The 16,119-nt window shown below is 37.8% G+C and overlaps 1 protein-coding gene across 1 annotated transcript in view; it reads left to right on the top strand.

Annotated features, from left to right (window-relative positions):
- The window catches only part of LOC121368653 (inter-alpha-trypsin inhibitor heavy chain H3-like), a 39,896-nt gene continuing 23,777 nt past the window's right edge, over positions 1-16,119 (top strand). The window contains exons 1-9 of the mRNA XM_041493391.1: positions 1-87; positions 1,770-1,931; positions 2,619-2,728; positions 4,718-4,965; positions 7,793-7,956; positions 8,513-8,798; positions 12,178-12,375; positions 13,220-13,728; positions 15,564-15,645. Of these exons, the coding sequence (XP_041349325.1) occupies positions 1-87; positions 1,770-1,931; positions 2,619-2,728; positions 4,718-4,965; positions 7,793-7,956; positions 8,513-8,798; positions 12,178-12,375; positions 13,220-13,728; positions 15,564-15,645 (1,846 nt within the window). The remainder of the gene's footprint in view (positions 88-1,769; positions 1,932-2,618; positions 2,729-4,717; positions 4,966-7,792; positions 7,957-8,512; positions 8,799-12,177; positions 12,376-13,219; positions 13,729-15,563; positions 15,646-16,119) is intronic.

Genomic DNA, 16,119 nt, shown 5'->3' with positions numbered 1-16,119 from the left:
ATGGATAGAGCGTGGGTAATAGTGTGGATCGTTGGAGTTTTTGCCAATTACTTCACTAACGGAGAAGATAAGCATCAATTCGCCGAGGTATGTTAATTCATCATTTTGACAACTATCGTAGGCGTTTCTAGATGGTTTTCGGGCGGGACGTAGGCCAGTGGTAAAGCGCCCGACTGAAGTTTAGTCGGTCTAAGATTATATAGATCCCCGTCGGTGGGCCCATTCGGCTATTACTCGTCCTAGCCAGTGCACCACCGACCAGTGATCCATAACTGGTTCAACAAAGGCCATGATTTGTGCTATTCTGCCTGTGGGAAGCGTAAGAAAAAGATCCCTTGCTGCCTGTCGTAAAAGAGTAGCCTATGTGGCGACAGCGGGTTTCCTCTAAACAACACTTTCAGAATGACATATGTTTGACGTCCAGTAACCGATGATAAGATAACAAATCAATGTGCTCTAGTGGCGTCGTTAAATAAAACAAACTTTACTTTACTTTATAAAAGATCCCTTGCTACTAATGAAAACCTGAAGCGGATTTCCTCTCAAAGAGCTATATGTGAAAATTGCCAAATGTTTGGCATCCAATAGCCGATGATTAATAAATCAATGTGTTCTAGTGGTGTAGTTAAACAAAACAAATTTTAACTTCTAGATGGTCTTCTGTTAAATAACCCACTTATTTACTGTGTGTGGGTGTCAGGAGTGGGACGGCATTAGAACCCAACTCTGAAGCTTATGCTTTGCTCCTCCCATCAGTTTCAAGACAAATTAATAGATAACTATCCTCCGCCTCCAGTTGCTGGCACCTTGGGCTCCTATGGTGTGCGCATCGATGCCGCCACAAAATGGAGATAGAGACACTGATCAAACACTTTTGAAACTGAAACTAACACATACATGATGATAATGATGACGATAATGATGATGATGACAATGATGATGCTGATTATGATTATGATGACAACGATAATATAACAGAGCCAAACCTAGCCCAAAATAGGTGGGTGCAGTTAAAAACGAATCAGGACTAAGTAATGTAAGGTCTTCTTCACTTAGCGGGGCGGGAGTTAGCTCAGTCGGTTGGGTGCTCGCTTGAGGTGCTTGAGTCAAAGGCCGTGGTATGTACTTTCCTGCCTGTGGAAAAGTGCATATAAAAGATCTCTCGCTGCATTAAAGGGACATTCCCGAGTTTGTTGCATTGTAAGATGTTTCCGACTAATAAAGTATTTCTACCATTAAACTGACATATTAAATATATTTTCTTGTTTAGAATATCAGTGTCTGTATATTCAATGTGTTTCTGGTCGTCTTAATATTTGTAAGAAGCCCAAACTGGATTTTGTCTTCAAATAATTTCGTATGTACGAAAAAATCTTTTTTAGGAAATAAAATGAAATTTAACCTAGTACAAATATTAGAACGATCAGAAACACGTTTAATATACAGTCACTAATATTTTATGCAGAAAAATATGTTTGATATGTAATTACAGTCGTCAAAAAGTCTCTATTAGTCGATAACATCTTAAAAGTTGCAGCAAACTCAGGAATGTCCCTTTAAAAAAATGTAGTGGGTTTCCTCTGATGACTACGAGTCAGAAATACCAAATGTTTGACATCCAATAGCCAATGATTAATTAACAATGTGCTCTAGTGGTGCTGTTAAACAAAACAAACTTCTTTTTTCTTCATCCAGCATGAAGAAGATATGAGTAGTTCCATGAGGCAATGCACTAGCATTAATCTTATTGGTTTTTACTTTTGTTTTAGCCACCAGAAATCTATTCACTCCACATCATCTCTGACATCAAGTTCCGGTTCGCCACCACTCTAATCAGCAGCCGAATAGCAAATCCAAACAATGTGTCTGCTGATGTGACATTTGACGTTACTCTACCAAACACAGCGTTTATTTCCAATTTCACTCTGTACGTCTGCATCTACACCGACAACACTAAACAAACTCATAAATTTATGCTACTCTTACACGTTTTATCCCCCCCCCCATCTCTATTTATTCCACACCTATATCATTGTTTGTCTCTGTCTCTGTCTGTCTGTCTCTTTCTCTCTCTCTCGCTCGCTCTCGCTCTCTCTCTCTCTCTCTCTCTCTCTCTCTCTCTCTCTCTCTCTCTCTCTCTCTCTCTCTCTCTCTCTCTCTCTCTATGGTCGCATATCCTGCTGATTCAATAGGATGTAGACTATAATTTCTAAAAGTTGTTTACAGAAACTACCCAGGCGTGCGCTAAATGTTAACATAAAATGATACTAACTTGAGCTTCTATAGACAATTGCAACTAAGAACCCAACGAATGTTCAGAATGAATATTTTAAACATGAAGCTGAAAGCTTCAACCAGAAGTACCGTGTAAAGTTAAAGAAGAAAAAAGTATTATGTATCTTTTATTATACAGAATAGTTTAACATATGCTCGCATATATTACCGCATTTATAAAACATTTAAATGAGTTTCCATTTTTTTAAAAGCCAATGGTGAATATTATTTGAAACAAAAACACATCATCAAATATTAACGGTCTTTGCCATTTCGTTTACTGTATACTTGTATTTGATGCATCCTGTGAACACTTGCATGGGCTGTGTTATATTTGACTACAGAAAATTGAAGGGAAAGTCTACCCTGTAACAGTGAAGGAAAAAGCGGAAGCAAAGAAAGAATACGACAGGGCCAAACAGAGAGGGAAAACGGCTGGACACGTCAGCAAACGGTAATTCTATAATTCAATAAACACAATCGATAATTCTAAAAATCCAATAAACGTAAACGCTGATTCTATAATTCAGTAAACGCAAACGGTGATTCTATACTTCAATTAACACAAACAATAATTCTCTAGTTCATTAACCCAAGAACAAAATGATAGACTACGCCTGTTTTGGTTTCTAGTATATATATGGTTATATATATATATATATATATGGTTATTGTGACCATTAGCGAGGATGGAAACCCTTCTGCCGCCAAATAGGCTACTTCTACAGATAAACAGCAAAGACTTTCACAAGCATTTTTCCAAAGACATGACTAAGTCAAATCACTCAAATAGCTGCAAATTAATTCCGATGAACCGTTCCAAATTATGCACCAAAATTACCTTACGAAATTGCGCAAACTATTTTATTTTTGGACAATCCTTTGGGACATTTTCAGAATTCAATAACGCTACAAACAACTCGCCTGCTACCGACCCTGATCGAGCTGTTTGCGCTCTCTTGCACTTGCCAACAGCAGGCGGTCTCCTCTCCTCCATCCCCTTTCCTGTCTTGGTCGGAGGAGCCGGCGTAACACGACACATGCGCCCATGACAGGTGTGTACTACAACAGCTTGCTCTGAATGTGCACGTTAAAACCTATGAATTGACCTGGCCTGACCTGAGCTAAAGACATGAAATACAGATCACAGCCTTTTTATGTACCAGTCGTGGGGCACTGGTTTAGATGATAATTAAGAAACCAGGTTCCGTCCAGGACAATCGATTCTACGATCCATAGCACTCTACCACTGAATTACATTCCACCCCTAAACCAAGCAGACTGCTAAAATACAAGCCGTGTTATGTAATCTCCTAAACAAATATATATATATATATATATATATATATATATATATATATATATATATATATATATATATATATCTATATTTTCATGTAATCGTAATCGTAATCGATTACTCTGTTTGAGAATACCATGTAATCGTAATCGTAATCGATTACATTGCTAATGTAATCGTAATTTATGATTACTTCCGTGATTACTACACTAGGATTAAAGTTTCAAACTGTATGAACTTGCACTTTGTTTGATGATTATATATTAATCATTATTACAGCATCCTTCAATATACATGTATCTTTAAAGTAATAACTGTTTTATACCAACACCTTCCATTATGTCTGTAAATGGTTATATTATGTTATGTATAAGCTTATGAAAACATGCCTATTAACCAAACCTCTTTGATATGCTTGGTAACAACTCAAGTAACAGTGCTAGCAGTTGGGTGCAGCACTGAGAAAAGGAACTATCATGAGTTTGTATCCTTTTAACATGTTTTTCTTTCTGGTGTCACCGGTAACTGTGACATCACGACTCAAACTCGATCTATTGTTTTCTATATTTTCATTTCGGGCTAATGTTGCATTTCAAACCATTATTATAAGTAAATATTTTTTAAAACGTATCTATGTGTTCATCTATAATGTGTTTGGTGTTTGCTATGGGTTTTTTTATTCAAATAAAACAACGACCAAACTAATATCGAAAGAAACTAGGAGTCAGTTACACATTACCTAATATATTTTTTTAATTAAAAGTTGTGACTTTTTTTCCTGTGACGTTTTTAATGGCTTTTTACTTGTCAAGTGAATCAGTTAATTTACAAGTTGACTGAAATAATTGATTCTCCAGAAGTCACGTGGCAAGAAAGTGCTGGAGCAAAATATTTTCTGAACCGGTAGAACACTAAAAAAATATCCTATTCTTTTAATCTTTCTTGTTTAATTTGTGGGTTATATTACTATATATATCAGACATGGGGCGATTACATGACAAAAGTAATCGATTACGATTACGATTACTTAAGAATGTCATGATTACGATTACGATTACGATTGTCCTTAAACACACATTCCTTTCCTTTTTAATTGTAAAATATACATAATGATTTATTATAATTCCACTAACACATTTTCAGTGTCAGAGAATCAAACAAGTTCCGAGTCGAAGTGAACGTTGCTGCTACAACCAAAGTGACGTTCAATTTGACGTATGAAGAAGTCCTCAAGAGACGCTTGGGAACTTATCAGCATGTGATATTCGTTGATCCTGGACAGCCTGTTGAAGATTTGAAAATTGACGTGGCTCTTCAGGAGTCGCGTGACATTATTTCCCTAAGAGTACCACCAATCAAGAACGAGCTTCTAACAAACGTCGATATAACAGGTGACTAAATAAAAAAAAAAAAACCCAGATATATATATATATATATATATATATATTCTAAAAAGGTAGGAGAACCAGGTTCACCTGAAATATTAATGTTATACGTTTTGACCACAGATATCCTAGTAAAGAACGTTCAGGTCTGTTTACCAACACACCGAAACACATTCCATAGTTTGCACATGCATCACGTAGTTGCCACATACACGCGCGTGGGTGTCATTCTCGATTTTGACGATTTCCAGGAAGGTCCATTAATGACTGTGTAACATTATTTCTGTCAATCTTTTTCATTCTGTTGATCATACTGTTGTTATTGTTTTTGTTTTTTTTAGTCACTTTTATTGTTTTAATTTGCCATTTACTGCTAAATAACTGCTAAATATGACGTCATACATATTATGACGTTACTGCAGTAGAAAGCGATTGATTTAATTACGTCATTGTTGTTTTCATCTACTGCAGTAACGTCATAATATGTACGACGTCATATTTAGCAGTTATTTAGCAGTTCCTTTCTGAAGATAAGAAACATGTAAAAGGATAGTTATATATAGTTATACACACACACACACACACACACACACACACACACATGCATATATATATCACATTGATTTATTAATCATCGGCTACTGGATGTTAAACATTTGGTAATTTGGACATATAGTCTTAGAGAGGACACCGCTACATTTTTCCATTAGTAGCAAAGGATATTGTATATGCATCATACCACAGACATGATAGCACATACCACGAACGTTGATATACCAGTCGTGGTGCACTGGGTAGAGCGTAAAATAGTCAAATGGGCCCACTGACGGGGATCGATCGCAGACTGACCGAGCATCAAGCGAGCGCTTTACCACTGGACTATGTCCCACCCGCCAAACTTTAGTAGTCAAAAGGGGACTAAGCTACCTTTAGAACAATCTAAGGCTTATCTTCTAGGTCTGATTTCGGACTAAGCTACCTTTAGAACAATTTAACACTTATCTTCTAGGTCTGATTTTGGTGATGATGATAACTAGTTTAACGTGCCCATATACCACTAGGGTTTCGAACACACCCATCCCGAGTCCGACTCCGATAAGATCGGTGGCCTGACTCGGGATGGAGTTGGGGGGGGGGGGGGGGGGGGGGGGGGAAAAAAATAATAATAAAAAGGTTACAAGCCAAAAATAAAAAAGAATTGACTGCTCGGCCGAATGTTTATATAATTTGGAGCATTTTAGAAGGACAGTCCAAAATTAAATAAGAGAAAGAAGAGAGGATCGGACTATTTAATAATATTTAAAAATAAAGAAGTAATTTCGACATAAAATTTTGAACGCAGATCTAAAAGTTTAAAGTCCGATCGATATGTCCACCCGAGTGGCCTCGTTAAGGCCGTTTGGGTGCACAGCTTAAAGGGACGAGATGGGTTGCATCCCGTCAAGAAAACCCCTAGATTGACAATCGATAGACATTGAAGGTGTAGTGCTGTGCTGAAATACAGATCTTGAGAAGCCGGATCCGTCTGAACGAGAGATTATCAGACTAGGGTATAGTCCAGTCGTCATGGGTTGGTATATTGGTGCGGACGGGCCCGACTCCGGAGGATACGAGATGGTATCACAATAAAGCAAAGTAAAGTCTAGAAAAAGAGTAGTAAGGGCCGACCCCGCTTCCTATTTCTTCTTAGAGTGGGGCGGTCAATCTTCCAGTGCTTCTAGGACAGGCTCGGACATGTAGAGACTAAACGCGAACAACCGTAGCGTTCTGCAGAATGACCGTCAAACGAGTCACGAAAAAAACGAGTCGACAGTCAGACGGAGAAATGACGTGGAGGCAAGGAATCTCGCTAAAAATGAATCCAACCTGGTGGTGCAGGCTGTCGAAACGAGAAGCGTTCCAGCGTTCAATCAGTTCCAATGGCCGCATACATCCCAGTAGAAAACTTCATTTCGCTGACAAAAGCAACGAAATGAAGGACCCCCAAGTTGAGCACACGAAAGCACGTGCAGTGTCATCTTCATAAATCAAGGCTAATATTCGTTCCTCGTATTCAGCCTTGATACATGTAGTCAAGATGACTGATATCCACTACTAGCGCCCTCTATTGGAAGAAAATTTGTAACACCGATTATGTCCCTTACACGATGACATCGCTGACCAATCACAGCATCGGTAACATGTGACAATCTTGAAAGCAATATAAAAAATTAACCGCCGGACGCTCACGCTGCCATCTTTGTTTACAATAACAAGGGAATCTATAAGGAGCGTTGCGATTCGTTGCAATCAGATCTCATCGCATCCAATTAAATTTAAGCATTTTGTGGCACGATTTCTTGACGACATGTATCAAGGCTGAATACGAGGAACGAATATTGGCCTTGATTTATGAAGATGGTGCAGTGTGCACAGGCGAAACAAACACGTCTTACCGCGTGGAGCTCCAGACTGGGAATCTCTGATTTTGGACTAAATTCTTTATCACTTGATCACGATGAACAGTATTCTTTCCGCTGTTAATTAACATGTTTCATTACATTTTTCTTTTATTTCCGTCAATTGTTATAGTAAACAAAAATATTATCCATAGTCCGTACCATCCTTTTACAAAAATATTTTTAAAAAAATAAAAATTTCAGTTTGACGTAAGAAGAAAAGTAAAAGTGTTTTGGAAATAACAAAAACAAAATACCATTTTTGTGTGCAGTTTAGAAAACAATTAGCTCAGAAATAAATAACTTGTATTAAATTCCATAGTATGAAAAAAGGCGTTCACTGTGGGACGAACTATAGAACGATATACTAAATTGATTTTGATTTTTGTTTTCAGCGTCCAATGATCTGGCACACGTGCAAAGGCCAGACTCGAAGTCTGCCTATATACGATTCCACCCTTCCCTGGACGAGCAGCTGGTCCGGTGGGCTGAGGGTATATCCGGGCTCTTCACCTTGGAATATGACTTGAATCGTGGTTATGATGCCGGGGATGTCTTAGTAAGAAATATATTGCACGTCCTAATTTAAATGAATAAAATCACACCTGAAGTTTATATTTATTGTTTTCCTTTTAAACAATTTCAAAAAGAAACAATCGAAGAAAATCATTTGCACTTCATAATATCTCCAGATAAAAGAACTAACAACCATGGTATTCGTTACTTTCTTTAATGTCTGCGTTTGTTTTGTTGTGTGCGTATGTGTGCGTGTGTGTGTATATGTGTGTGCCTGTGCGTGCGTGTGTGTATGTGTTTTGTTTTTAACCAAGCCAAACATAAACATAATTAACTTTAAAATTTACCTGTTCGGTTTCTTATAAAAATATCAGAATCAATATGTTGCAGACGACACTTTGAAAGCAGTTTCTATAGAAGATATTTGAAAAAACCCAACCGCCAAACATGTTGGTATCTTGTGATATTGATATTTATCGCAGTACGCAAATAAAATAACGTCCAACTTTCAAAAAGACCTACAAGAGTCTACATACTAAATATAAAATGTCTAGTTCCTTTTCCAAACCTTTTTATTTACAATATGCACTGTTTTATAGATAAGCAATGGGTATTTCGTTCATTTCTTCGCTCCGAATGTATCTGAACCTATCCCAAGAGATGTCTTGTTTATCCTGGACACCAGCACATCAATGTACAACACAAAAATGTATCAGATGAAGGAGGCTTTGAAGGCTATTCTTGATGACCTTCAAGAAGGTGACACGTTTAACATCCAGGAGTTCAACTCCAGAGCTAAGATGTGGAAGGATACTCTTCAGCCCGTAAACAGAGAGACTACCAAACAGGCACTGCAGTATATACACAATCTACATGCTACAGGATGTAAGAATTTTATATGACAAAACAACCAAACTATTATTATAGCATTAAAATTCATATCTTAACATGTTACCGAAAAGCGTACCCGAAAAGTACTGATCTATTTTATTAAAGGGACATTCCTGAGTTTGTTGCATTGTAAGATGTTTCCGACTAATAAAATATGTCTACGATTAAACTTACATATTTTTAAAATATATTTTCTTGTTTAGAATATCAGTGTCTGTATATTCAATGTGTTTCTGATCGTCTTAATATTTGTAAGAAACCCAAACTGGAGTCTGTCTTCAAATAATTTCGTACATACGAAAAAATAATATTTTAGGAAATAAAATGAAATTTAACCTAGTAAAATATTAGAACGATCAGAAACACATTTAATATACAACCACTAATATTTTATGCAGAAAAATATATTCGATATGTCATTACAATCGTTAAAAAAGCTGTTAGTTGATAACATATTAAACGTTGCAACAAACTCAGGAATGTCCCTTTAACACAGTGTTTTTCTTTCTTTGAATGTAAATGAAGTAAACAGAAGTCTCAAGTTGGTGATGTAGGTTCTTGTATTTTCTTTGCCAACATAAAACATGATTAACAAGTTAACAACCTGGCGATACAGATAATATAAGTCTAATATCTTAGGTGAACGATAGACAGTTGACACTGCGACTGAGAACCCCCAAGGCAATGACAGCAGAACTTCCGTCCTTGGGTCCCCACTTCTGTTCTCTATATGGGTCTGTATCTTTCTGTTTTTCTTTTATAAGACCCGCCTCAAATAGTTACATATTAACGTTCCTTGGGAATTTATCTCCCGCCAATAGTGTTGCCTAGGTAACTCACACAGGCTATGACTTCTTTGTGAATTGTGTCGTTAGTCGGCATCTACCCATTATTTTGTCACATGATAAATTGTAATCGCTAACTACTGACATGATAATTAAAAAAAAGAGTAAATTTTGTTTTATTTAACGACGCCACTAGAGCACATTGATTTTTTATCTTATCATCGGCTATTGGACGTCAAACATATGGTCATTTTGACACTGTTTTGAAGAGGAAACCCGCTGTCGCCACATAGGCTACTCTTTTTTCGACAGGCTGCAAGGGATCTTTTATTTGCGCTTCCCACAGGCAGGATAGCACAAACCATGGCCTTTGTTGAACCAGTTATGGATCACTGGTCGGTGCAAGTGGTTTACACCTACCCATTAAGCCTTGCGGAGCATTCACTCAGGGTTTGGAGTCGGTATCTGGATTAAAAATCCCATGCCTCGACTGGGATCCGAACCCAGTACCTACCAGCCTGTAGTCCGATGGCTTAACCACTGCGCCACTGAGGCCGGTACATGATAATTAATGGGTATGTTCGTTGGCAGAACGGGTATCAGCTGGGGACATCAATTAAAATCCGTAGTGTTTTTGATTGCTGTGATTTAGTTTCACACTAATTGGTCTGATTGATAGCCCCTAAGTAACTAAAGTCTGTGTTATTGCATAACTGGCAGGTGACACCTTAACAATTAATTCAATCGTATGTGCACAGCTAAAATATAAATTACTTTTGAATATACAGTAGAATCTCATTGGCTCGAACACTGTCGGTGCATCAAAGTCTGTTCGACCCATCGGGTAGTTCGAACCTCGCAAGTTTCCCTAAAATCGGCTGGGCGAGATGATCCGATTGACTCGTGAGTTGATTGGATTTTACTTGCAAGGTTCATTCATCTAACGATTAACTCATTACAATTGTCTGTACCTGAAAGATAATTACCGACAGGTGCTAAATAAACAACACGATAAGCGTGAAAGGGTTGACGAAAACATTATACGTAAATTATTTTTTTATATTTCTTCGGATAGACGTAGCCGTTCGAGCTAAATATGTTTAATTTTAGAGTTCAGACCAATAAACTGGTTCAAGAGAAAGCTTTTGTTCGACCCCAGGGGTATTCGACCAATCAGCGCCAAAATAAAGGGTTTAATAGAGAGAAAAATCGGGACTTTGTTCTTGGTTCGAGAATACCAGTAGGTTCGACCGTTGGGCGTTCGAGCCAATGAGATTCTACTGTAGTTGTAAATGTTACACTGTGACATTATCAAGACGTTACATACTACAGAATGTAAATATACAAGAACTGTTCCAAAATTGATAGCAAACGGGACGGGAGGAGGGACAGCAATTAATATTTTCTGCCTATTGGTTCTGCTGCAGTTTTCCCTTATACAAGGTTTCGATATAATGTTAGTTTCGTGTGTTGTGGGTATTTAAAAAAAACCCACGTACGATATATCCCTCTTTAGTTTTTAGAAGATATTCTACTGAGTAGTGCTCCTAGGGCAATTCTAAGTTTAGTTTAATAAAAGCTGATACGTGAACATATACATTCTTCCTGAAAAGTTAACAAAACACACATTTAATATAGTAAACAATGCAGAGGAACATAATATTATAGCCACTGAGCTGAAAGTCTTTATTCTTTTTACTGTACAGGATAGCACATACCACTGCCTTTGATAGTCCAAGTCATGGTGCACTGGGTGGAAAGAGAAATAGCCTAACAGGCCCACCGACGGGGATCGATCCCAAACCGACCGAGCATCAAACGGACGCTTTACCACGGGGCTACGTCCTGTCCTCGCATTAATAAGAATTATCCACACTGTATAGCGCGGTATAGCCCAGTGGGAGAACTCTTGCCATAGATGCGATGGTTCACACTGCATAGTGCGGTATAGCCCAGTGGGAGAACTCTTGCCATAGATGCGATGGTTCACACTGCATAGCGCGGTATAGCCCAGTGGGAGAACTCTTGCCATAGATGCGATGGTTCACACTGCATAGCGCGGTATAGCCCAGTGGGAGAACTCTTGCCACAGATGCGATGGTTCACACGATCAATCCCCGTTAGTTGGCCGGGATTAATAAGAATTATCCACACTGCATAGCGCGGTATAGCCCAGTGGGAGAACTCTTGCCATAGATGCGATGGTTCACACGATCAATCACCGTTAGTTGGCCGGGATTTTCTCCCGTCTCATCTAGTACCACATGGCTGGTACATACGTATTATATTGCCTATAGGAAGATGTAAGTTTGTAACTGAAAGATCCTTTTCTGCGTTTTTGGTGTAGATGTTATAATGTCAAAATTGTCCCTCTAAATTAAGTATTTTCTGTCCGACGCCCAGCCACTGGATCTGGCCAAAGACGACATGGGATGGACGTATCTTTTGGATATAGGCACGCTAATAAAGTAAAAGAAACAAAGAAGGTGTTGTTAAACAAACATTCCTGTCCTTTCCTTTAGTTAAACTACCATACCGCTAAATCATGACGTTTTATTTCTTTCAAGAGTAAATTTATGCCCTTTCAGTGACAAACATAAACCAAGCGTTAACGCGAGGTCTTGATTTTCTAAACAACAATGCCAGACATCCCGACAGCGGTTTGTTAATTTTTCTAACGGACGGCAAGGCGTCGATGGGCGAAGTGGACACTGGCAGGATTCTTCAGAACGTGATGACGAAGAACAAGATGGAAACCCCAATCTACAGCTTGGCGTTTGGTAGAGGTAACAATACTAATTAAAATCAGTGACGTGCAGGGCTATACACGTGTGTGTGTGTGTGTGTGTGTGTGTATGTGTGTGTGTGTATAAGTGCGCGCGCGTGTGTCCGGGTGTGGGGGGAGGCGGTGGGGGGGGGGGGGCGGTGTTGCCAGGAAAATATACGAAAAATGCCCCTTTTAAGTCCAGTTTCCTTTCCGTTTAAAAGGATAAACCCTAGTTTTTACACACTAAGGTATATATACTTTTTGCTATTGGGGCTGTTTTTAATAACTGAAATCATACATTACTTAGGTGTTATTGTTTATATTATCCATTTCCGTACATCTGAAGTGTTTCTGGTCATCCTGGTGTTTTTAATATGGCAAAATGCATTTGTCATATTTTAAAAAAGCACATGTGTCTGAAAAGTAACAGTTATATAACATATCTAGTCTGTTTAGAGGGTATTTCACCGTTTCAACGTCACAGACTCCTGTTTCAGTCTGTTGTAACTTTATCCAAATGTGTTACAGGTTTGTAGATTAACAAAATTTTGTGTTCATTATCACGGGCTGAAACTAGGGTCTGCACCTTTAACTGATGTTCTTATATTAGTTTGCCCCCTTTTCAATACTGCTTTTCTAGTTTTTAAGGCAAGGTATTGCCCTGGCGTGTTCAGTATGGCGAGTGTATTTCATTCTTTGGTGTTTATACAACACAACCAATTATCTAAACCCATTTATTTATTAACTTAATGTGTCATCAGTAAGGCATGATCTATATACTGATATACATATAAGTATTTGTCAAAATAATAAGCCACGGTATATGCCGAAATGTATGTCTTTCATCTTATATTTGGCTGCAGGTGCTGACTGGGAGTTTGTTAAGAAGGTTGGCGTCCAAAACAATGGTCTTGGAAAAAGAATATACGAGGACTCGGATGCAGATCTTCAAATTAGAGATTTATACAAGGAGATATCCACAACTCTTCTAGAAGGAATCAACTTCCTCTATCCCGAAGTTCTCGTGGACACTGATTCGCTGACAAAGTCTTCTTTCAAGAATTTCTTCAAAGGGTCAGAAATGATAATTGCAGGAAAGCTGGATGACATAACCTTGCAGAGTCTGACTATGAACGTGATAGCCAATGCAGTGGAAGGTCCAGTGGATCTTGAGTTACATTCTAATGTCCCCGACTTACAAAGCCAGTTTCGGGACATGACAAGGTTGACAGACCCGCAAAACCTGGCGAAGATCACAGAAAGAATGTGGGCCTACTTAACCATCAAGGAGATTCTGGAGAAACAAGTCGGCGAAAAAGACCGTGTACAAAAAGAACGTCTGAAGCAGAAAGCTATAGAGTTGTCATTAAAGGTACCCAATAATCACTATACATAGATATAATTATGTACATTATGTACATGTATGACAAACATGTCAGCCGAACAAAGGGGCACCTTTGACATCGGTACGCTTCAGAAAGTTTTTGATATAAATCCAGACTGGTTTGAAGAAAAAATGTATGTAGAGTTGCCAAAACAAGAAAAGAATGAAAGTAAGTACACAAACTGCAGTTATAACAAGAAGAAATGGAAAAATAGCTGTATAATACTATAGACTAATAATAGCAGACGATCGAATTCTATTTGGGTGGGGTGATGGGATGATTTATTAAATTTCAAACAAACGTGTTATTTATTCTTGTTTATGGATTTTCCTTTACATCTGTTAATAAAATAGACAAGATTAAATATTTGTTCCAAGTTCTACGGCCGTATTTATTTATTTATTATGTTTTTATACTGTCAACAGATGTTGACATTTCAACATTATACACATGAACAAAGTGGAATTATCCTGCCTGTTCACTCCTATTCCCTTCGCGTATTAAAAATAGTTTAACTTTGAATACGTTTTAATCATGGTAGAATGAAGATAAACATACTTTGATTTCATTTTTGAGGTAGGTTATCATGGATTTAACACCACTAAATGTTACATTTAAAATCTCACGCTAACGCGTTCGGTTTTAAATGACATTTAGCGGTGTTAAATCCACGATAACCTACCTCGAAAATGAAATCAGAGTATGTTTATCTCTTAAATACAAAATACAAAAAACAAAACCCCAAAAAACCCTCGCGACTTTCAAAGTGAAATCACACACGCACGCACGCGCACACTCCCACCCACTCCCACACGTTAACGCACGCACACATACACAATACATATATATATATATATATATATATATATATATATATATATATATATACACACACACACACACACACACAGTTAAACTTTGCGACCAAGTAAAAAGTCCGGTTTAAAAGGTATCCGGTTTAGAGAGGTTCTCGTCTGTACAGATGTTTAAAAAGGGATCATGCAAAATGTCCGGTTTTTAGGAAATTCCGGTTTACAGAGGGTCCGGTTTTGAGAGGTTTCACTGTGTGTATATAGAGGCAAGCCTCGAATTTCATACTTTTCTCAACTCGTGCTGATAAATCATGATATCACAAGACACGAGTGGGGTATTCTTTTTATCATCCATTATCATTCTTTTCATTTGCGACAATTGTAAACAATGTCAGTAATGTGGGTTGAATGTCATTATATTTGGCAGCGGTAGACTCGTTAACAAGCAGCATGACGTCACTAATGATAGGTGAATGCGCTGAAACATACACAGTGACCTAACAAAATAATGTCTTGTGATTAAAATTTGACCAGTCAAGATTATTAGATGCGATATCTCCTAGGAGAATATCACAGGAGATATCGCAAATTACAGTACCAGCGATATCTCCTACAAAAGCCTTTAATGGATGATAAATATATTTAAAAACAATTTTAAGAAATAATATCATTTTACATGTTTCAATTATTCATCTTCATAAGATGAATAATGGGAGCATGTAAAAGGATGTTATTTGTTAAAAAATTTTTTAAATATATACTGTACACTTCTTTTCTTTTATCATATGTATGTATGCATGTATGTATGTATGTATGTAGATAGATAGATAGATAGATAGATAGATAGATAGATGCATACATACATACATATACACACACACACACACACACACACACACACACACACACACACACACACACACAACCACACATACAAACATACATATAATACTATATGTTTATCACCATGAGTATATATATTTACCAGTAATCTGATATTTTGTTTGTAGTATCAGTTCGTGACACCAGTTACGTCAATGATTGTTACCAAACCCGAAGAAGACGAAGTCGGAGATTTTGATGAAGACTCCAGTACATTGTCAGATTCGGGTTCTTATAGCGGTATTAAAACAGTATATCGGTGTCTAATGCTAGTCTCAGACTACCAACTGTCACGACGGAGTTGGCCAACTCGATGGGTGCGCCCAGATTAACAACTAATCTGTAGTAAGAGTTATATACGACGAGAATCGAGTTGTTAGAGAAGCAACTGGACAGTCGTAGAAGTAGAGACGTGGGAGAGTTGGCCAACTCCGTCGTGACAGTTGGTAGTCTGATTCTAGTATTACACTACTCCAATGGGACAAAATGTGTATATGTAAAAACTTTCATCTAAATATTACATAATCCTTCGAAACATGCAAGTGTCACCGAATCATGTAAAATCATCACGCACGCACACGCATGCAAGCACGCACACACACTATTAAATAGCATGTACGTGAAGTAAATACAGGACATTTTGTCCATATCCGTTGATATCAAAAGCACATGATATTATTAAAA

The sequence above is a fragment of the Gigantopelta aegis genome, chromosome 3 (genome assembly GCF_016097555.1).
Source record: "Gigantopelta aegis isolate Gae_Host chromosome 3, Gae_host_genome, whole genome shotgun sequence".
Taxonomy (NCBI): Eukaryota; Metazoa; Mollusca; class Gastropoda; order Neomphalida; family Peltospiridae; genus Gigantopelta; species Gigantopelta aegis.
The sequence above is the reverse complement of the archived record's forward strand: the minus strand, read 5'-3'. Positions and strand labels throughout refer to the sequence as shown.